Genomic DNA, 23,603 nt, shown 5'->3' with positions numbered 1-23,603 from the left:
CGGCGCGCCGCCTCCTCGCCCCGGGCGGCCGCCGGCTTCTCTCTGGCGCCCCCGGCGGCCGGCGGCGGCGGCGGCGGCGGCCTCGTCCCGGCGCGGCCGCCAGCGGGGCCTGGGCCTGGGCCGGGGCCTGGGCGGGGCGAGCCTCTCCCTGGCGCGGCCCAGCGGCCTCTTCACGCCGCCCGCCCGGCCGGCCGGCCGCCCATGGCTGTCACCTAGCCCGCCGCCTGCCGTCCATGGCGGCCCCCTGGGACGTGGCCTCGGCCTCCAGCGCGGCCCTCTTCCGCCTCCGCCACCTCCGCCTGGGCCTGGAGCTGCGCCCCGAGGCCCGCGCCCTGGCCGGCTGCCTGGTGCTCGAGCTCGCCGCCCGCCGCCCGGCCCCGCGCCGCCAGCCCCGGCGCCTCGTCCTCGACGCCCACCCCGCCCTCCGCGTCGCCTCCGTCGCCTTCCGGGCCGGACCCGCCCGCGCCCCCGAGGGCCGCGACGAGGAGGAGGCCGGCCCCACGCCGCCGCCCTGCCGCTTCGTCTTCCCCGAGGCCTCGCCCCACGGCTGCCCCCCGGCCCGGCCCCTCAGCGCAAGGCCGGCCTCGGGGGCCCGCGAGCCTGGCCCCCACGGCTGCCCCCTGGGCACAAGCGCCCCCTGCTGCCCCACAGGCTCCCTGGAGCCTGCCCCCCCCCTGCCCCCTGGGCACAGACATCTCTGAGGCCCCCTGCTGCCCCACAGGCTCCCTGGAGCCTGGCCCCCCCTGCTTCCTCCTGGGCACAAGCGCCCCCAATGCCCCCTGCTGCCCCCCAAGCTCCCTGGAGCCTGGCCCCCCCTGCTTCCCCCTGGGCACAGACATCTCTGATGCCCCCTGCTGCCCCCCAGGCTCCTTTGAGCCTGGCCCCCCCTGCCCCCTGGGCACAGACATCTCTGATGCCCCCTGCGGCCCCCCAAGCTCCTTTGAGCCTGGCCCCCCCTGCTGCCCGCTGGACACAGACATCTCTGATGCCCCCTGCTGCCCCCCAAGCTCCTTCGAGCCTGCCCCCCCCTGCCCCCTGGGCACAAACATCTCTGATGCCCCCTGCTGCCCCCCAAGGTCCTTTGAGCCTGGCCCCCCCTGCTGCCCGCTGGACACAGACATCTCTGATGCCCCCTGCGGCCCCCCAAGCTCCTTTGAGCCTGGCCCCCCCTGCTGCCCGCTGGACACAGACATCTCTGATGCCCCCTGCTGCCCCCCGAGCTCCTTCAAGCCTGGCCCCCGCTGCCCCCCGGGCGCAAACTCCTCGGATGCCCCCTGCTGCCCCCCAAGCTCCTTCGGGCCTGGCCCCCGCTTCCCCCCGGGCACAAGCACCTCGGATGCCCCCTGCTGCTCCCCAGACTATGTTGAGCCTGGCCCCCCGCTTCCCCCCGGGCACAAGCACCTCTGATGCCCACCGCTGCCCCGCAAGCTCCCTGGAGCCTGGCCCCCCGCTCCCCCCTGGGCACAGACGCCGCCTGCCGCCCCACAAGCTCCCTGGAGCCGCCCCCACGCTTCGACCTGGGCGCAAACGCCTCTGGGGCGCCCAGTGCTCATTGCTGCCCCCCAGGCTCCCGCGAGCAGGCCCCTCCTTGCCCCCTCGGCGCACGCTTGGGTGCCTCCCTGAGCACCCCCTCGGGCCACCATGCCCCTGCCAGCTGTCCTCACCCCCAGGGCTGCCTTCCGCCAGAGCCCGGGCCTCCCTCTGCCCCCTTGGCAGGCTGCGGGTCTCCCGACACCCCAGGCTCTCCCCACCCGGCCACCCTTTTGGCCTGCTCCTTCGCAGACCCCCCTCCGGCCTCAGAGTTGCCCCCTCCACCGGTGCCAGCCTTCTCCGACTCGGCCGCCTCTTGCCCGCTGGTCTTCAGGGTGGACCCCTTCACGGACTACGGCTCGTCCCTCACCATCTCCTTGCCCTCATCTCTGGAACCCCACCAGCCTTTCCAGGTCATCATCCGATACACCACCACCGACGCGCCGGCTGTAAGTACCCCGTGGCGGCCTGTCGCTGGGTGTGGGTTAAGTGCGGTCAAGTCGCTTCCGACTCATGGCGACCCAATGGATCACAGCCTTGCAAATTTAGGGCCGTGGTGTAGTGGTTAAGAGGGGTGGTATGGAGCGGTGGACTCTAATCTGGAGAACCGGGTTTGGTTCTCCACTGCTCCACATGAGCGGCAGACACTAATCTGGTGAACCAGGTTGGTTTCACCTCTCCTCCACATGAAGCCAGCTGGGTGACCTTGGGCTACTCACAGCTCTCTTAGAGCTCTCTCAGCCTCACCTACCTCATGAACACATGAAGCTGCCTTAATACTGAATCAGATCCTTGGTCCACCAAAGTCAGTATTGTCTACTGAGATCGGCAACGGCTCTCCAGGGTCTCAGGCGAAGGTCTTTCACATCACCTACTTGCCTAGCCCCTTCAACTGGAGATGCCGGGGATTGAACCTGGGACCTTCTGCATGCCAAGCAGATGCTCTACCACTGAGCCACAGCCCCTCCCCACAGGGTGTCTGTTGTGGGGAGGGGAAGGGAAGGTGATTGTAAGCTGGTTTGATTCTTGCTTAAGTGGTAGAGAAAGGCGGCATATAAAAACCAAGTCTTCTTCCTTTACAGAGTCAATCCATCTCTTGTTGGGTCTTCCTCTTTTACTGCTGCCTTCCACTTTTCCTAGCATGGTTCTCTTTTCCAGTGACTCTCGTCTTCTTATAATATATCCAAAGTACGACAGCCTCAGTTTAGTCATTTTAGCTTCTAGGGTCAGTTCAGGCTTGATTTGATCTATAACCCACTGATTTTTTGGCTGTCCACAGTATCCGTAACACTTTCCTCCAACCCCACATTTCAAAGGAATCTTCTTTCTTCCTATCAGCTTTCTTCATTGTCCAGCTTTCACACCCATACATAGTAATAGGGAAGATAATGGCATGAATTAACTTGATTTTGGTTGCCAGTGACACATCCTTACTTTTATGTTTTCTAGCTCCTTCATGGCTGCCCTTCCTGTCTCAATCTCCTTCTGATTTCTTGGCTGCAGTCTCCCTTCTGGTTGATGATGGAGCCAAGGAACAGAAATTCTTGAACAATTTCAATTTCCTCATTGTCAACCTTAAAGTTGAGTAATTCTCCTGTAGTCGTTACTTTTGTCTTGAGTTGACCCCAAATAACGGATTTTGGGGATAACATTTGGAGGATTATTGGCAGCGCAGATGATGGCAGGATAAGAGGAATCCTGCTGGATCGGACCGACGGTCTGTCTAGTCCAGCATCTGCAGTGGGCAGCTGGTTCCTCTGGGAAGCCTGCTTGCAGGATGTGGAGGTCAACACCCCCCTTGCCCCCCCCCAGATGTGGTATTCAGAGGTATACTTTCCCTGAAGATGGTTTCAATTAGCTCTGGTGGGTGAGAACGAAGGACAGGCCTACCATCCATGAATTTGTTCATGAATTTGTCTTTTAAAGCTATCTAATCCAGCGGCCCGGCTTGTGGCAGTGAGTTTCATAAGGTGGAAGACGAAGTGCTGGTTTTTATATGCCGACTTTCTCTACCACTTAAGGAAGAATCAAAGCGGCTTACAATCACCTTCCCTTCCCCTCCCCACAACAGACAACCCTGTGAGGTAGATGGGGCTGAGAGAGCTGTGACTAGCCCTAGGTCACCCAGCTGGCTTCGTGTGGAGGAGTGGGGAATCAAACCCGGTTCACCAGATTAGACCCTGCCGCTCATATGGAGGAGTGGGGGAATCAAACCCGGTTCTCCAGATCAGAGTCCGCCACTCCAAACCACCATTCTTAACCACTACACCATGCTGGTAATTTATATGTGGTGTGAAGTGCTTCCTTTTTATCTGCCCTCAGTCTACTGCCTGTCACTTTAATTGCCCAAAGTTAAAGTGAGGCTGTGCAAATAACTGGGTGTTGAAGGCTGTTAACTGCGTCATTTGATCATTCGACAGAGTTCGTATTGTAGTGGAGCGTTCTCGTCTGACATAGTAGTTTTGCCGTTTCAAGCCTGCATTGGTGGAAGAGAAGACTGCTTGAAAATTTGTTAACTTGCTTAATTTATGCCTCACCGTTCTCCCCCATGGGTATCCAAGGTTGCTTACAATGCTCTCTTCTCCTCCATTTTATGGTCACAACAATCCAGTGAGGTAGGTTAGGCTGAGAGTGTGTCCAGGGTCACCCAGTGAGCTTCCATGGCAGAGCGGAGATTCGAACCTGGGTCTTCCAGATCCTAGTCTGACACTAGCCACAACGCCACACAGTCACAGCATGGTGTAGTGGTTAAGAGCAGTGGTTAGGAGCGGAAGACTCTAATCTGGGGAAGTGGGCTTGATTCCTCACTCTTCCACAGGAGCAGCAGACACTAATCTGGTGAACCAGGTTGGTTTCCCCACTCCCACACATGAAAGTAGCTGGGTGACCTTGGGCCAGTCACAGCTCTCTCAGCTCCACCTACTCACAGGGTGTCTGTCATGGGGAGGGGAAGGGAAGGTGATTGTAAGCCGGTTTGATTCTTCCTTAAGTGGTAGAGAAAGTCGGCATATAAAACCCAGCCCTTCTTCTCTGATTCAAAAGCAGGCTAAAGTTTGATTAGCGGTTCGAACTGTAGCGTCCTGCTTTCTATCCCTTGTTTTTTAAAAGCACTTTTCACGGGGACTGCAGGGGAGGCTTATGTAGAATATCATGATGGGAAAAGCCGTACTGGCAAACGAGGAAGAAGAGTTGGTTTTTATATGCCGACTTTCTCTGCCACTTAAGGGAGAATCAAACGGGCTTACAATCGCCTTCCCTTCCCCTGCCCACAGCAGACAACCTGTGAGGAAGGTGTGGGGGGGGTGCAATTGCGTGGGGGGGAATCAAAGAAGTGCATGAAATTTTGAATTGTGCGGAGTAAAGGAATAGAGAGAACTTCTCTTTGCAAACACTGGGACATTTTCATGTTCTGGTCCATTCATTGAAACTGATTCAGCAGTTTAGTGCAGGTCACATTAAAGGAAAAATATATTTACATGGTGCACAAGTAATTTGTGGAATTCATTGCCATCTGTGATGACAGCCCCAAGGTCAGGTGGCTGTAAAAACAGGTGACCAAAACCTGAGAGAACTGACAGTCACTATTAGTCACATGAATAGAGCCTCCAGTTTCAGGGGCAGTATACATCTTGATTGTTATTCCCCTGCTGTTTGTCCATGGTGCTATCATGTTCTTGTAAACCTCCCAGAAGCATGTGACAATTTTCTTGAGTGTATTGGACTTGCTGGATTTCAGTCTGTTCGAAGAACCTAATTCTGTGAAAAGCAGAGTGTCCCCCTCCATTTTATGCTCCCCCCCCCAATTATTGTCACCTACTAAACTTCTCTTTTACAATTTAGTGTCCTGCAATATTTTGCTTGGTTTTCTGCTCCACAGCACGTCTCAATATTGCCATGCCTCTGGAACACTACCGGCTTTCCCCCTGTGTTTGCTGGTTCCAGCTGGCGTTCAGACAGAGGCATTCTTGTTCCTCAGATTCAGTGTCGGTTCAGATCGGTGGCTGGGACTGTTCGCTTCAAAGAGAATAATAGATGAAAGTCATCCCCGTTCTTAAAGCCCCAGAAAGAGTCACAGATGCAGCTGGACGCGGTTCTCGAGGTCAAGGCTGCGGGCTGGTGACGGAGATGGTTCCCCTCTGTTTTATTAGTTTACCAGTATGACAGGCCCAGAAATTCAGTGATTTATATTGCAGGTACAGGTTGAGTATCCCTTATCCCGACATATCCGGACTGATCCGTAAAACCGGACCTTTGGAGCCGGCGTGGTGTGGTGGTTTGGAGCAGAGGACTCTGATCTGGAGAACCGAGTTTGATTCCCCCCTCTTCCACATGAGTGGCGGAGGCTAATCTGGTGAACTGGATTTGTTTCCCCACTCCTACACACGAAGCCTGCTGGGTGACCTTGGGCTAGTCACACTCTATCAGCCCCACCTAGACCTCACAGGGTGTCTGTTGTGGGGAGGGGAAGGTGATTGTAAGCCGGTTTGAGTCTCCCTTAAGCGGTAGAGAAAGTCGGCATATAGAAACCAACTCTTCAATGCGCCAGTGATTGTTCAGTGTACACAAAATCATTAAAAATATTGTTTAAAATTACATTCAGGCTATGATTATAATGTATATATAACACAAAATGAATTTCATGTTTAGACTTGGGTCCCATCCCCAAGGTGTCTCATGGATATGCAAAAATTCTACAATATTCCAAAATACGGAAAGATCCGAAATATGGATCACTTCTGGTCCCAAGCAGTCCAGATAAGGGATACTCAACCTATATATTACATCTCAAATAAAACTGCAAGTAGAAACAAAAGCAAGCAGTGCTAATAATAACTGGCATTTCAGGATGTTTGTGTGTGTGTGTGTGTGTGTGTGTGTAGTCCTCCAAAATGTCCTATCTTTGACAGCCTTGCTCAGATCTTGCAAACTGAGAGCTGTGGTTTCCTTTATTGAGTCAATCCATCTCTTGTCGGGTCTTCAGGATGTTTGAATGGCATCATTTTCTAAGGACTGAATTACCGTAGTCAGCAAGTTCACGACAGATGGAAGAAGAAGAAGAGTTGGTTTTTATATGTCGACTTTCTCTACCACTTAAGGGAGACTCAAACCAGTTTACAATCCCCTTCCCCTCCCCTCCCCTCCCCACAACAGACACCCTGTGAGTTAGGTGGGGCTGAGAGAGCTCTTAATAGAACTGTGACTAGCCCAAGGTCACCCAACTAGCTTCACGTGGAGGAGTGAGGAAACCAACCCAGTTCACCAGATTAAAGTTCGCCGTTCATGTGGAGGAGTGAGGAATCAAACCTGGTTCTCCAGATCAGAGTCCAGCGCTCCAAACCACTGCTCTTAACCACTACACCACAGCAACAGGGGCTTATACTGATGTGGAGTGTCACGTCTACAACGGGCGGGGGGTGGGGAGTTGGTTCCTGTGGTCCTCATCTGCTATCCTTGGTCACAGGGATCCTTCTGCTGACCTTTTGGAAGAACCTCTTGCGTCTGCAGAAGGCTTTCCTGATGCAAAGCGAATTGCCACTGTTAGCAAAAACTGATCTGCAGTCTCCCGTATACACAGCACGATCCTCTTATTCTTGTGTTTTCCCATACCTGGCCCATACATTTAAAAACAGCCACACGGGTAAGAAAGCTGTTATTGAACCCAGACTTCATTGAAGTCAGGACTAAAGTCCACTCCAGAGGAGATGGTGGTGGATATAGAATCAATATAGAATCTGTCTGTCTGTCTAGATTTAAGGGTAGCAGATTTAAGGAGATTTAGGTAGATTTTAGGAGTCAGACAACCACAGAACTGGAGTAGAAGGAAGAGTGGGAATTTTGAAATTTAATTTTCTTCCTCCCAAATGTACTGTTTCCATGCAGTTAGTTGTGTGATTTCCTCCATGGGGTAAATAGCAGCTTGGGGGTTTAATGCTCGTTTTAGCTTGTGCAGATGATATATGGGGAGGATTACTCCCCCACTATGCTTCCCTAACCAGTATCTTCTCACAGCTGCTTTAATTAAAAAATAAAAGAGAAAACTTGTGGTCTGGGAATATTCATTCCTTTTTCTCTAATTATCGTGTTGTTGTTGGTGGTGGTGGAAAGTGCCGGAAAGCCGCAGCCGGCTTATGGCGACCCTTCGTGGGGCTTCTGAGGCAAGAGACGTTCAGAGGTGGTTTGCCATTGCCTGCCTCTGTGTAGCGATGCAGGACTTCTTTGGTGGTCTCCCATCCAAGTCCTAACCAGGCCTGCGCTGCTTGGCTTCCAAGATCTGACGAGATCCAGCTAGTCTGGACTATCCAGGTCAAGGCAGGGGACGAACAGAGGAGTTTTGCCATTGCCTCCTTCTGCATAGCAACCCTGGACTTCCTTGGTGGTCTCCCATCGAAGTACTAACCGGTACTGACCGTGCTTAGCTTTTGAGATCTGACGAGATTGTGCTAACCTGGGCAATCCAGGTTGATTGTCATCATTGGTACCCTAATTCCCTGTTTAGGGGAATAGGTAGGTTTCGGGCTTAACCAAAAGTTACGAGACCGTGACTGGCCCAAGGGCACCCAGCAAGCTTCTGACACTGTTTAGGATTGGAGATTTCGGGGCTCCCAGATCCATATCCAACACACTAGCTCTCTACTGTGTGTGTGTGTGTGTGTGTTAAGTGCTATCAAGTCGCTTCCGACTCATGGCAACCCTATGAATCAGTGTCCTCCAAAATGTCCTATCCTTAACCACCTTACTCAGGTCTGGCAAACTGAGGCCCGTTGCTTCCTATATAGAGTCAATCCATCTCTTGTTGGGTCTTCCTTTTTTCCTGCTGCCTTCAACTTTTCCTAGCATGATTGTCTTTTCCGGTGGCTCTTGTCTTCTCAGAATAGGACCAAAATACGACAGCCTCAGTTTAGTCATTTGAGCTTTTAGGGTCAGTTCAGTCTTGATTTCAACTATAACCCATTGATTTGGGTTGTTGTTGTTTTTTGGCAGTCCAGGGTATCCGTAACACTTTCCTCCAACACCACATTTCAAAGGCATCTACTTTCTTGCTATCAGTTTTCTTCATTGTCCAGCTTCTCATAATGGGACCAAAGTGTGACAGCCTCGGTTCAGTCATTTTAGTTTCTAGGGTCAGGTCAGGCTTGATTTGATCGAGAGCCCACTGCAATGAACCGTTAACGTTTCTCGTGCTAGTTTTTGCCGGCAGCTTTCCAGTTGCGCGAAGCCAGCTTCTGGCCGAAATTCGGTAGAGCTTGCTCAGATTTCTTTCGGTTTAAAAAAATCCCTGGCGCTTTTCCAGCTTGTGTGACTTGGCGCCAAGGCCTCTTTTGTGTTGTTGCCGCTGTGTTCTTTTCTTGACCACGGAACGAGCCGTGGTAGTCCCATCAGGGGATCAAAATAGGCACCGGAATGTCCTCTCTGCTGCCACTTGGAAGGCTGCCCGCGGGGTCAGGCAGCCCAGGGGCTTTTTTGTTAAGGAATGCCGCCGTAGCTTGTCATTCCGCCTTCCCCTCTTCCCGCACGTTGCTCCTTCTCGCTGTCCTGCCCAAGGAGCGAAATGCACGTGAATTTTCTTCTGCCCTTTGGAAGAGGCTTGAGGCCAAACTGTACGGCTGAATACATGAACACATGAAGCTGCCTTATACTGAATCAGACCCTTGGTCCATTGAAGTCAGACCGGCAGCGGCTGTCCGGGGTCTCAGGTGGGAGGTCTTTTACTTGCCTAGTCCCTTTCAGCTGGAGATGCCGGGGAGTGAACCTGGGGCCTTCGGCATGCCAAGCAGAGGCTCTGCCACTGAGCCACGGCCCCTCCCCATTATAAATCCTGATCTTATATCCCCATTATATCTCCTGAGCGTTATACCCTGAACTGAGAGGGCTGGGAAAATATTTCACGCTAACAAATTGCCGGGGAGCGAGGGCAGGGTATAAATCTAACAAAAATGAAACAGTAAAGAAATAAATACATAAACTCAGGGGTTGATCAGTTATGCATTAAAGATGTTAATTTAGCCATGGTTGCATATTCTGCTACTGTGTTTGTCCATTCAGTTACATCTGGGTAGTCCTCTGCTTTTCGCTTTCTTGCGTACTCCATTCTTGCCGCTGTCACCAACATACCTGCTTTCTGAGTAAACGCTGTTCTCGCTGCCCTTACTGTTTTGGCCTTGCTTCTGCATCATGATAATTCCTTAAGAGCCTATCGCCAGGGCAGCAAAACAGGGCCACCCACCCACAGACAGGGTGCAGAATTTCCTGGCTCCAGGAAGGTCCGGGAGAGCCAGTGGTTAGGAGCGGCGGACTCTAATCTGGACAACCAGGTTTGATTCCCCGCTCCTCCACATGAGGCGAATCTGGGGGGACCGGGTTGGTTTCCCCACTCTTCCACATGAAGCCAGCTGGGTGCCTGTCACGCTCTCTCAGCCCCACCTACCTCACAGGGTGTCTTGTGGGGGAGGGAAGGGAAGGTGATTGTAAGCCGGTTTGATTCTTCCTTAAGTGGTAGAGAAAGTCAGCATATAAAAACCAACTCCTCCACCACCACCACCACCACCTCTTCTTCTTCCTCCTCCTCCTTCTGTTCTTCTTCCTCCTTCTCCGTCCTTTTCCTCCTCCTCTTCTTATTCTTCCTCCTCCTCTTCTTCTTCATGGTAAGTTGAAACATTAAAAAAACCCTCCCCAAACGAACCTTGATTCTTTGGCCTCCCGAAGCCACAGAATGTTAAGGGCACCATCAGTTACAGCAAAATGGGAGAGAAGAAAAACATGGCGAAGTCTTGCCATGTGCTGCTCACGTTTGGGGCTAGATGAGCATATTTTGCTCAACAGTCAGCATTAACGACTCTAGGGCAATTGTACTACGATGCTAGACAAGTGAGCGGGGCCAACCAAAGGCCCTTTGCAGCCCCAAACACCCTTCTCCCATGCTTCCGCCTCTGCATCCAGCCTCTAAGGTGGGCTTCAGAGGCGGCCTCTCTGCAGCTCACCTGGGACTCAGGTAGAAGTGACCTGGTTCTGGGAGGCAAAAGCGAATGCCAAGAATTCCTTGAGCGATTTCTCAATTCGCCTGAATGTTTTTTTTTTTATATATATATATTTTACAGTCTCTGCTCCTTTCTCACGCATCCCTTCTTACTTTTCCATCAGATCTGGTGGCTGGATCCAGAGCTGACCTATGGCATCTCCAAGCCGTTCGTCTTCACCCAGGGCCATTCCGTGTGCAACCGATCTTTCTTCCCCTGCTTCGACACGCCTGCTGTAAAATGTTCCTATTCTGCCGTTGTTAAGGTAGGGCATTCGGAACAGATGCTGTTTCTCGGGGCTGGTGATTGATTGATGGATGGTGCCGAGTTCTTTTCTGTTGCCCCAGAAGGTCGGACCAGAACCCACGGGTTGAAATTAAATCAAAAGAGTTTCCGTCTAGACATTAGGACACATTTTCTAACAGTTACAGCGGTTCCTCCGTGGAACAGGCTTCCTCGGGAGGTGGTGAGCTCTCCTTCCCTGGAGGCTTTTAAGCAGAGGTTAGATGGCCACCTGTCAGCAATGCTGATTCTATAACCTTAGCAACCAAAAATTAACACCTCTGTACTAATATCTAAGATTAGGAAGAAAGTGCAGAACACAGCCTGTGTTCTGTACTTTCTTCTGATTCTATAACCTTAAGCAGATGATGAGAGGGAGGGCATCTTGGCCATCTTCTGGGCATGGAGTAGGGGTCACTGGGTGTGTAGGGGGGGAGGTAGTTGTGAATTTCCTGCATTGTGCAGGGGGTTGGACTAGATGACCCTGGTGGTACCTTCCAGCTCTATGATTCTATGATTGATTTTAATAGTAAACTTCCAAGATTCGCATAATTTAGACTGTTTGCAGAATCTAGTTGTCCTGATAGCAGAAGTTGCGATGTATGGGTGCAAAAGTTCAGGGTTGTTTAAAAAAAAAAAAAAAGCAGAGCACATACATATCTGGGAATTCAGTGTTTCACCTCCACTGCTGGCCTGACAGCTTGTATATGTTGTGTTCCAGGCACCTGCAGGCATGCAAGTGCTGATGAGTGCCACCCAAAGCAGCTACAAGGAACATGAGGGCGTGTACGAGTTCTACATGGAATACCCAGTCCCTGCCTATCTGGTGGCTCTAGCAGCAGGGGACCTGGTACCTGCTGACATCGGTCCCAGGTAAGTCATTTTTTTCCCAAAGTAAATTTTTATTTTCAAAACAACATAGAACAAAACGCACAACATTCACACATTTATCATATCTATGACAAGACATTAATCATCTATTTTTTGGAATTATTATATATCAGTCTATACCTTCTATTCTAGCAGCGTGATGCAGTGGTTAAGAGCGGTGGACACTGATCTGGAGAACCGGGTTTGATTCCCCACTCCTCCACATGAGCGGCAGAGGCTAATCTGGTGAACTGGGTTGGTTTCCCACACATGAAGCCAGCTGGGTGACCTTGGGCTAGTCACAGCTCTCTCAGCCTCACCTACCTCACAGGGTGTCTGTTGTGGGGAGGGGAAGGGAAGGTGATTGTAAGCCGGTTTGATTCTTCCTTAAGTGGGAGAGAAAGTTGGCATATAAAAACCAACTCTTCTTATTCTTCTTCAATCTAAAATATAAAATATAAACATGTCTTAAAAGGCGGGGAATCTAAGCATGTCTCAGGTAAATCTTGGTAGGCAGGTTCTTCGCTGGGTTGATGTGAGGAGCTGTTTAGAGTCTGAAACCGTCGAACATATCACGGAGGGTCCTATATTTAATGAGCGGAGGGCCAGCTTAATTACTCCTTTATTTAAAAACATGGAAATGTCTGACGAGGCATCTGGCAGTACGAGGGTGTAGGTGACGTGGCTACTATCAGATACAAATGATGCTGTTACTCAGCCTGTGGCAAAATTTATAGGGGCAGTAATTGAATACCAAAAGAACAACAAGTAAGTAAGGCATTTTTATTCCTTTATTTCATGCTCAAGGCTACAGGTATATGAGCTGTACTGGATGGATGGAAGGGAGGAAGGAAGGGAAGGAAGGAAGGAAGGAAGGAAGGAAGGAAGCTGGGTGGATTTGTATTTGGTGTTGGAAAGTGCCGTCAAGTAGCAGCTGACTTATGGTGACCCCATAGGGTTTTCAAGGCAAGAGATGAACAGAGGTGGTTTGTCATTGCCTTCCTCCACGTAGCAACCCAGGACTTCCTTGGTGGTCTCCCCTACAAATACCAACCAGGGCTGACCCTGCTTAGCTTCTGAGACCTGACGAGATGGAGCTAGCCTGGGCCATCCAGGTCAGGGAGGATTTGTATTTAGGCACTGAGAAATTCACCACTGCAGTTAGAAAAAACAAAACAAAATTTCTGTTGAGAGCGGATGTACCTTGTGTGAACGCAGATGGCTGACTTTTGTCTCCTTTGCAACAGGAGCAGAGTGTGGGCAGAACCGTGCTTGCTGGAGACGGCTATCAGCAAACTCTCGGGCAGGGTGGAACAATGGCTGAGTGCTGCAGAGAGCCTTTATGGCCCCTACATATGGGGACGGTAAGCATGGGGAGGGGATGTGGCTCAGTGGTAGAGCCTCTGCTCGGCATGCAGAAGGTCCCAGGTTCAATCCCCGGCATCTCCAGTTAAAGGGACTAGGCAAGTAGGTGATGTGATAGACCTCTGCCTGAGACCCTGGAGAGCCATGGGGAGGGGCCGTGGCTCAGTGGTAGAGCATCTGCTTGGCATGCAGAAGGTCCCAGGTCCAATCCCCGGCTTCTCCAGTTAAAGGGACTAGGCAAGTAGGAAACGTGATAGACCTCTGCCTGAGACCCTGGAGAGCCATGGGGAGGGGCCGTGGCTCAGTGGTAGAGCATCTGCTTGGCATGCAGAAGGTCCCAGGTCGAATCCCCGGCTTCTCCAGTTAAAGGGACTAGGCAAGTAGGTGATGTGATAGACCTCTGCCTGAGACCCTGGAGAGCCATGGGGAGGGGCCATGGTTCAGTGGTAGAGCATCTGCTTGGCATGCAGAAGGTCCCAGGTCCAATCCCCGGCATCTCCAGTTAAAGGGACTAGGCAAGTAGGTGATGTGAAAGACCTCTGTCTTGTGAGGCAGGCAGGGCTGAGAGAGTTCGGAGAGAACTGTGACTGGACCAAGGTCACCCAGCAGGCTTCATGAGGAGTGGGGAACAAACCTGGTTCACCAGATTAGCCCCTGCTGCTCATGTGGAGAAGTGGGGAGTCAAACCCGGTTCTCCAGATTAGAGTCCGCCACTCTTAACCACTACACTATGCTGGCTCTTAGCAGAGTTCAGGATTTATCAAAGAAAGACAAATGGTATGGAGAGAGTGCACAGGCAGAAGGTTTCTCCCTCATAATACCAGAACGTGGGGTCATCTGCTGAAGCTTGAGGGTGAGAGATTCAAACCAGATAAAAGGAAGTATTTCTTCACACAACGCATAGTTCGATTGTGGAACTCCCTGCTCCAGGATGTGGTGATGGCTGCCAACTTGGAAGGCTTTAAGAGGGGAGTGGACATGTTCGTGGAGGAGAGGAGTATTCATGGCTTCTTGTCAAAGTGGATACTAGTCATGATGCACACCTATTCTCTCCAGGTTCAGAAGAGCATGTCTATTATATCAGGTGCTGTGGAACAGGCAGGATGCTGCTGCTGCAGTTGTCTTGTTTGTGGGCTTCCTAGAGGCACCTGGTTGGCCACTGTGTGAAATGGCTGCTGGACTTGATGGCCCTTGGTCTGATCCATCATGGCCTTTCTTATGTTGTTATGATGGAAAGGTGGTCCGATTCAGCCTAAGGCAGCTTCACGTGCGCGTCTCAGAGGTGACGCAGCCTCTCTTTCCCTTCCAGGTACGACATTGTTTTCCTCCCTCCCTCCTTCCCCATTGTCGCCATGGAGAACCCGTGCCTGACCTTCATCATCTCGTCCATCCTGGAGAGCGATGAGTTTCTCATCATCGATGTCATCCATGAGGTGGCCCACAGCTGGTTCGGCAACGCGGTCACCAACGCCACGTGGGAAGAGATGTGGCTGAGCGAAGGGCTGGCCACTTACGCTCAGCGCCGGATCACTACCGAGACCTACGGTAGGCCACGGGGAGGAGGTGTTGGGGCCAGACGTGACCCAGAGGAGCAAGGGCAATGGGAGACGGCTGGCTGGGGGAGGAGACAGGAGCCTTGGAGGGGAGGGCAAGCCAGGAAAGAGATAAGGAGGTGAACGCATGAAGCTGCCTTCTACTGAATCTGACCCTGGGTCCATCAAAGTCAGTATTGCCTACTCAGACCGGCAGCGGCTCTCCAGGGTCTCAGGCTGAGGTCTTTCATATCACCTACCAGCCTAGTCCCTTTGACTGGAGATGCCGGGGATTGAACCTGGGACCTTCTGCATGCCAAGCAGATGCTCTACCACTGAGCCACGGCCCCTAAGTAAGAAGTTTGTTTTGAAACATACAGCACGGTGTTTGACTGACTGCCAACTTGTCACTAAAGGAATGCAATTTTGGGGGGTCAGGTGCTGCCTTCACGTGCCTGGAAACCGCCTTCCGCCTTGATGCTCTTCACAGGCAGATGAAGCTCCTCGGTGAGGACAACCCCGTCAGCAAGCTTCAGGTTAAGCTGGAGCCAGGTATGCAGGGAGGAGTAACCTGGGTTGCGGCTCTGACTGGGCCTAGCCAGCTAGATGACTCTTGACTCTATTCGGTGCTCTGTTTGAAATCTTTGGCATTTTTTAGGATCATATGAGTTGGAAGGGGCCACACAGGCCTTCGTCCAACCCCCTGCTTAATGCAGGATCATCCTAGAGCATCCCTGACAAGTGCTTGTCCAGCCCCTGCTTAAAGACTGCCAGTGAGGGGGAGCTCACCACCTCCCTAGGCAGCCCATTCCACTGTTGAACAATCCTTACTGTTTTCCTGATATCCAGCTGGTACTTTTCTGCCCATAATTTAAACCCATTATTGTGGGTCCTGTCCTCTGCTGCCAACAGGAACAGCTCCCTGCCCTCCTCTAAGTGACAGCCCTTCAAATACTTCAAGAGAACAATCATATCCCCCCCTCAACTTCCTCTTCTCCAGACTAAATATGTCCAAGTCCCTCAGCCTTTCCTCGCGGGGCTTCGTCTCCAGGCCCCTGATCATCCTCATTGCTCTCTTCTCCACTCTCCTCCGCTCCATTCTGTCCACATTCTTTTTGATGTGGTTGTCACTTGTAACCTTGCATTTCTGAGGTTGAAAACGGCTGGCCAAATATTGGGTCAGTTCTGTCAAATAAATGTAGTGTTTTGGGGAGACATAGGGCTGCTAACTCTGGGTTGGGAAATTCCTGGAAGCTTGCGGGGTGGAGCCTGGGGTTTGGGGAAGGGAGGGACCTCAGTGGGGTATAATGCCATAGAGTCCACCTTCCAAAGCAGCCATTTTCTCCAGGGGAATAGATCTCTGTAGTCTGGAAATCAGTTGTAATTCTGGGAGACCTGGAGGCTGGCGTCTCTAAAAAACATGAAGAACTACTGTAACATAATGGGAAATGTTTATCTTCAAAAATCACTATTTCTCATAGTAAACTAGTTGGCCTCTGGGTGGATTTGGAAAGCAGCAAAGCCAAGCTAGCTGCAGAGAGGGAGGGTGGGGGACTCCTAGGTATGCAGGAAATCAATGTGACTTTGTAAGTTAACCAAGAGAGAGAAAACCCCTTAAAAACCTTCCCGACGAGACTGAAAATGTGCCACAAAAGAAGGAATGTTAGCCTGCTCAAGCCGCTGAAAGAAGAAGAGTTGGTTTTTATAAGCCGATTTTCTCTACCTTTTAAGGAGAATCAAATCAGCTTACAATCACCTTCCCTCCCCCCCCCCCCACAACAGACACCCTGTGAGGTAGGTGGGGCTGAGAGAGCTCTAAGACTGACTAGCCCAAGGTCACCCAGTTGGCTTCATGTGGAGGACTGGGGAAACCTATCCAGTTCACCAGATTGGAGTCCACCACTCTTAACCACTACACCACGCTGGCTTTGAGGAAATGGAGGAGATTCCCAATTCTTCACCCTGTCTTTGATGCCCTGTGGTCTTCTAGTTTTGTGTTACTCTAAATTAGGGAAAGGCAAAGAAACTGTGCTACAGGGTGTTTAACCAGTTGTTTTAAGAAGAAGAGGAGGAAAAAGAAGAGTTGGTTTTATATGCTGACTTTCTCTACCACTTAAGGAAGAATCAAACTGGCTTACAATCACCTTCCCTTCCCTTCCCCACAACAGACACCCTGTGAGTTAGGTGGGGCTGAGAGAGCTGGCTTCATGTGTAGGAGTGGGAAAACAGATATAGTTCATCAGATTACCCTCTGCCACTCAAGTGGAGGAGTGGGGAATCAAACCCAGTTCTCCAGATCAGAGTCCACCGCTCCAAACCACCACTCTTAACCACATGCTCTTCCTTCCTTGGCCTCCCTTCTTTTCCATTCCTCCAGATCGCAGGATCTGCTCCCTCACCAAACTGAATGTCCACTTCTCTCTGAGCAGTTGTTCTGCACACACACAGAAGGCTGAACTCATCCCCAGGGATAATTAAATAGAAGTAACTCGCCATGGAGGAAAGTGCTGACAGGTTGCAGCTAACTTATGGTAACCCAGTAGGATTTCTAGGGCAAGAGACAAACAGAGATGGTTTGCCATTGCCTGCCTCTGCATAGTGACATAAGAATATAACGTAACATAAGAACATGAGAAAGGCCATGCTGAATAAGACCAAAGTCCATCAAGTCCAGCAATCTATTCACCCAATGGCCAACCAGGTGCCTCTAGGAAGCCCACAAACAAGATGGCTGCAGCAGCATTATCCTGACTGTGTTCCACGGCACCTAATATAATAGGCATGCTCCTCTGATCCTGGAGAGAATAGGTATGCATCATGACTAGTATTTTTTTTGACCAGTAGCCATGGATAGCCCTCTCCTCCATGAACATGTCCACTTCCTTCTTCAAGCCTTCCTGGTTGGCAGCCATCACCACATCCTGGGGTGGGGAGTGCCACCATTTAACTATGCATTGTGTGAAGAAATACTTCCTTTTATCTGTTTTGAGTCTCTCACCCTCCAGCTTCAGCAGACGACCCCGCGTTCTAGTATTACGAGAGAGGGATAAAAGCTTCTCCCTGTACACTCTCTCCACACCATGCATCATTTTATTGACCTGGACTTCCTTTGTGGTCTCCTGTTCAAATACCAACAAGGGCCAAGCCTGCTTAGTTCCCAAGAGCTGATAAGATTGGGCTCTCCAGGTCTACCCCTTAAATTCCACACGCAGTCGTGGTGCCATATGGTTGACCCGCGTCATCTGAGAGGAATGGGAACGGAAATTTTTGCTACCATTTTTTTATTTGCTCTCTTCCACAGGTGTGAATCCCAGCAACCTGATGAACCTCTTTACATACGAGAAAGGTTACTGCTTTGTTTACTACCTGTCCCAGCTCTGTGGAGATGCAGCACGTTTTGATGCCTTCCTCCGAGTTAGTAACTTGGGTTTCCGGGGTTTGGGTGAGGGGTACTGGGTGCATGCGTGTAAAGACCCTGGTCTTGTTTTCCATTTTTCAGTCCCTGTATTTAGATAAGAGGTCCCTAGCATGGTGCCTGTGAGCACCACGGTGCCCACTGAGTGTTTTTAAAAAGTGGGTGTAGGATTTTCAAGGCAATTGACGAACAGAGGTGGTTTGCCATTGCCTGCCTCTGCATAGAGACTCTGGAGTTCCTTAGTGGTCTCCCATCCCAGTACTAACCAGGGCCAACCCTGCTTAGCTTCCAAGCTCTGATGAGATCAGGCTAGCCTGGGCCATCTAGGTCAGGGTAGACAAACAGACATGATTTCCCATTGCTTGCCTCTGTGTAGCAACCCTGGACTTCCTTGGCGGTCTCCCATCCAATTAGTAACCAGGGATTATGCTGCTTAGCTTCCAAGCTCTGATGAGATTGGGTTAGGCTGGGCCATTGGCGTCAGGGCAGATGGTGGAAAGTGCCATCAAATCGCAGCTGACTTGTTGCGACCCCGTAGGGTTTTCAAGGCAAGAGATGAACAGAGGTGGTTTGCCATTTCCTTCCTCTGCATAGCAGCCCTTGCCTTCATAGAATCATAGAGTTGGAAGGGACCACCAGGGTCATCTAGTCCAACCTCCTGAACAATGCAGGAAATTCGAAACTGCCTCGCCCCCACAACCCCAGTGACCCCTACTCCATGCCCAGAAGATGGCCAAGATGCCCTCCCTCTCATGATCTGCCTAAGGTCATAGAATCAGCATTGCTGACAAATGGCCATCTAGCCTCTGCTTAAAAACCTCCAGGGAAGGAGAGCTCTCCATCTCCCGAGGAAGCCTGTTCCACTGAGGAACCACTCTCACTGTTAGAAAATTCCTTGGTGGTCGGTCTCCCATCCAAGTACTAACCAGGGCTGACTGCTTAGCTTCCAAGCTCTGACGAGATGGGGCTAGTCAGGGCTATGCAGGCTGTTAATACCATTTTTGTAACAGATTAAAACTCAAAAAGTATTCTCTCTCTAACCTGCCAGAACTTATCAAAATGCAGGCTGCTAATATAAGTCAATACATTTGGTTTATGTATATTGCATTCCGCATTGCTCTCTTACCGGGCAAGGCACCCGTTCTTCACTCTGAACGTTACTTTCTGCTTAACCATGCTTGTTTTTCCCCCTCCTTCCCCTCCCATTTGCCCTCTCTTTCCCCCGTCTCGCTCTCTGACCGCCTTGTCCTTTCCCGCTGACTTCCTGCTCTCTTCTTAACCAACCTGCTGATCTCTCTTCCAGGCCTACATTGAGAAGTACAAATTCACCAGCGTTGTGGCTCAGGATCTCTTGGACTCCTTCCTGGCTTTCTTCCCAGAACTGAAAGAACAATGCATTGATAGCAAAACAGGTGGGGGGAAAGCGCATCTCCAGCATGAGCCTGTGAACTGTTGCGCTCACATAAGAGGGTCCGTGGCTCAGTGGTACAGCCTCTGCTTGGCATTCAGAAGGTCCTGGGTTCAGCCATTCATCTTGTCTTTCTTCACACCGCGCATAGTTAAATTGTGCAACTCCTTGCCCCAGGATGTGGTGATGGCTGCCAACTTGAAAGGCTTTAAGAGGGGAGTGGACATGTTCATGGAGGAGAGGGCTGTCCGTGGCTACTAGTCAAAATGGATACTAGTCATAATGCATACCTGTTCTCTCCAGCATCAGAGGAGCATGGCTATTCTATGAGGTGCTGTGGAACCCAGGCAGGATAAATGCTGCTGCAGTCGTCTTGTCTGTGGGCTTCCTAGAGGCACCTGGTTGGCCACTGTGGGAACGGACTGCTGGACGTGATGGGCCTGGGTCTGATCCAGCAGGGCCTTTCTTATGTTCTTATGGCCTGGAAGAGAATTCCTTCCTGGCCGCAAAGTGGCGATTGGCATTACCCTGGTCATGCAAGAAAGGGCCACGAGAGGCAAACACTGATGCAACCCTTCCTGCCCCCCTTCTCATGGGAGAGAGACCTTAGAAAAATCTGCCCATCACAGACGGCTGTACTGAGCTCGACGGAGCAATGGTCAGACTTGGTATAAGTTGAATTTGAATGCTGCCGTTCTGAAATGCCCTTCTCAAAACAGCCCCGGTCGCTGCAAGCCAATCCCTGTTTCACCCTCGTTGGTACCTCTCATTGCAGGACTCGAATTCGAGCGCTGGCTCAACGCCACAGGCCCTCCTCTAGCCGAGCCGGACTTATCTCAGGGATCCAGTCTGACCAGCCCGGTGGAGACGCTCTTCAGCCTCTGGATGACGGAGCCTCTGGACGTGGCCACTGTATCCAGCTGCGTTGACATCACCAAGTGGCAGACGTTCCAAACGGTCCTCTTCCTGGACAGGCTGTTGGACGGCTCGCCACTGCCTCACGGTGAGTTTGGCTGGATTTGTGGAGCGGGAACCGGACCCTCAGCTCCACGAAGTCAGTATTGTCTACTCAGACTTGCAACATCTCTCCAGGGACTTGAGGAGAAGTCTTGTACATCACCTACAGCCCACTCCTTCAACTGGCGATGCTGGGGATTGAACTGGGGGTCTCCTGCATGCCAAGCAGATGCTTTACCTCCGAGCCACGGCCCCCTCCCCAAGCCCTGTCTTGGCCAGGCTTGCAGGTTTCATTTTCACTGAGGTGCTAAATTGCATCCCATTGGATGAAACGGTTTCCTTCTGAGTACTTTCCCGGTCTTTAGCTGCCGCTTCCCTGGTTCCAGTTGGGAGCGGCCGTGACTCAGTGGTAGAGACTCTGCTTGGCGTACACAAGGTTCCAGGTTCAATCCTCGGCATCTCCTGTTGAAAGCACCTGCAAGTAGGTGATGTGGGAAAACATGCACCTGAGACCCTGGAGAACCGCTGCCCATCGGCATACACAATACTGCCCTTGCTAGACCAAGAGAGGGGCTGTGGCTCTGTGGTAGAGCATGTCCTCAGCATGCAGAGGGTCCCAGGTTCAATCCATGGCATCTCCAGTTAAAAAGACCAGGTAGTGGGTGATTTGAAGGACCCCTGCCTGAGACCCTGGAGAGCTGCTGCCAGTCTGAGTAGACAATACTGACCTTGAGGGACAGATGGTCTAATAAAGTATAAGGCAGTTTCATGTGTTCATGTGCATTCAAGTTCTTAACTGTGCGGAGCCAGCGTGGTGTAGTGGTTAAGAGCAGTGGTTTGGAGCGGTGGACTCTGATCTCAAGAACCAGGTTTGATTCCCCTCTCCTCCACATGAGCGGCGGAGGCGAATCTGGTGAACCAGGTTGGTTTCCCCACTCATAGAATGATAGAGTTGGAAGGGACCACCAGGGTCATCTAGTCCAACCCCCCGCCCAATGCAGGAATTTCACAACTACCTCCCCCCCACACACCCAGTGACCCCCTACTCCATGCCCAGAAGATGGCCAAGATGCCCTCCCTCTCATGAACTGCCTAAGGTCATAGAATCAGCATTGCTCCTATACTCCTACACATGAAGCCTGCTGGTTGACCTTGGGCTAGTCACAGCACTCTTAGAGCTCTCTCAGCCCCACCTACCTCACAGGGTGTCTGTTGCGGGGAAGGGAAGGGGATTGTAAGCTGGTTTGATTCTGCCTTAAGTGGTGGAGAAAGTTGGCATATAAAAACCAACTCTTCTCCTCCTCCTTTTAACGTGTGCTCTTCAGAAGTGATATCGAAGCTCTCCGAATGCTACTCTGCCCAGCTGGATGGCATGAACGCAGAGATCCGGATCCGCTGGCTCCAGATCATCGTCCGCAACGACTACTACCCCGACCTTCACAAAGTACGGCTCTTCTTGGAAAACCAGGTACGGATGTCCGGATTAAACAGCCCTGCGCTGCTTGGGGTGTTGAGATTTGGGCATGAGACCTCCAACAAGCAGCAGATCCAGGAACTTCTGCTGTTTGGCCATGTGTGTAGTGGGAGTAGGCCTGCTGAGCCTAGGGGAGGCGGTTAAAATCATAGAATTATAGAGTTGGAAGGGACCACCAGGGTCATCTAGTCCAACCCCCTGCACAATGCAGGAAATTCACAACTACCTCCCTTCCCCACACTCCCAGTGACCCCTACTCCACGCCCAGAGGATGCCCAAGATGCCCTCTCGCTCATGTGAGCAAGAGCAATATTTCTATGGCACATGCGTGTATTCAGCACCACCAACCGCCTGTGTTATTTCAACAGCCCTGGTGATTTAGAAGATGATGAAGAAGAAGAGTTGGTTTCTCTACCACTTAAAGGAGACTCAAATCAGCTTTGCCCAGATAAGAAGAGTTGTTTTTTATATGCCGACTTCCTCTACCACTTAAGGCAGAATCAAACCGGCTTAAAATCGCCTTCCCTTCCCCTCCCCACAACGAACACCCTGTGAGGTGGGTGGGGCGGAGAGAGCTGTGACTAGCCCAAGGTCACCAGCTGGCTTCATCTGTAGGAGTGGGGAAACCAACCCGGTTCCCTAGATCAGAGTCCACTGCTCCAAACCACCACTCTTAACCACTACACCACGCTTTATTCATCCCCCTTGTTTCTCCCTGGCTTACAACATTCTCCTCTCCTCCGTTTTATCCTCATGACAACCCTGTAAGGTGGGTGAGGCTGAGAACATGTGACTAGTCCAAGGTCACCCAGCGAGCTTCCATGGCAGAGACGGGATTTGAACCTGGGTGTCCCAGAGCCTAGTCTGACGCTCTAACCGCTACACACTGGCTGTCTGGTTAAGAGCAGTGATTTGGAGCAGTGGACTCTGATATGGAGAACCAGGTTTGATTCCCCACTCCTCCACATTAGCAGCGGATGCTAATCTGGTGAACTGGGTTGGTTTCCCCGCTCCTCCACATGAAGCCAGCTGGGTGACCTTGGGCTAGTCTCAGCTCTCTCCAAACTCAGCCCCACCTACCTCACAGGGTGTCTGTTGTGGGGAGGGGAAGGGAAGGTGATTGTAGGCCGGTTTGATTCTTCCTTAAGTGGTAGAGAAAGTCGGCATATAAAAACCAACTCTTCATCTTCTCCTTCTTTTTGTAATGCTGCGGAGACCCAGGGGGAGGGCATCATCTCAGACGCGCCACGCTCACCTAATTCCCTTTTGCATCGTAGATGTCCCGGATGTACACGATCCCGCTGTACGAAGACCTGTGTGCCGGCACCCTGAAAGCCTTTGCCTTAGAAGTTTTCTACCAGACCCAGAGCCAGCTGCACCCCAACTTACGGAAAACCATCCAGCAGATCTTGACGCAGGGCCTGAACCCTCTCCTCGCCATGGACACGACAGCTGCGGAGGCCTCGGCCCCCGGGCTCGAGGACAAAGCCCCCGAAGCTGCAAACAGGGCCATTTCTCTCAGGGACGTCAACGTGTCTGCTTAAGCTGGCAGGGTCAGGAGCCAGGAGGGCCAAGCGGGAAGGGGGACATTTTGACCAAGGGCTGGGGGGCTGGATTTCCTTGGGAACCCCTCACCGCCCTCCAAAAAACCTAGCATACGTGCCTTCAAGTGTCTAACGTCTCGGCACAGCCATATATCAGGGATGTACCTCTCAGCTGCGAGCGGGGGAAACGGTTTCGGAACAGATCATGAATG

General features: G+C 51.7%; 1 protein-coding gene across 1 annotated transcript; it reads left to right on the top strand.

The window, feature by feature from the left end:
* Positions 1–233: 233 nt before the first annotated feature.
* Positions 234–23,391, top strand: RNPEPL1 (arginyl aminopeptidase like 1). Its single transcript, XM_056849964.1, has 12 exons — positions 234–546; positions 1,801–1,979; positions 10,669–10,809; positions 11,548–11,699; positions 12,944–13,060; positions 14,371–14,606; positions 15,032–15,145; positions 17,895–18,007; positions 19,312–19,420; positions 20,192–20,419; positions 21,699–21,841; positions 23,125–23,391. The coding sequence occupies exons 1-12, from the start codon at positions 234–236 to the stop codon at positions 23,389–23,391; spliced, it is 2,112 nt and encodes a 703-aa protein (XP_056705942.1).
* The last annotated feature ends 212 nt before the right edge of the window (positions 23,392–23,603 follow it).

The sequence above is a fragment of the Euleptes europaea genome, chromosome 5 (genome assembly GCF_029931775.1).
Source record: "Euleptes europaea isolate rEulEur1 chromosome 5, rEulEur1.hap1, whole genome shotgun sequence".
Lineage (NCBI taxonomy): Eukaryota > Metazoa > Chordata > Lepidosauria > Squamata > Sphaerodactylidae > Euleptes > Euleptes europaea.
The sequence above is the reverse complement of the archived record's forward strand: the minus strand, read 5'-3'. Positions and strand labels throughout refer to the sequence as shown.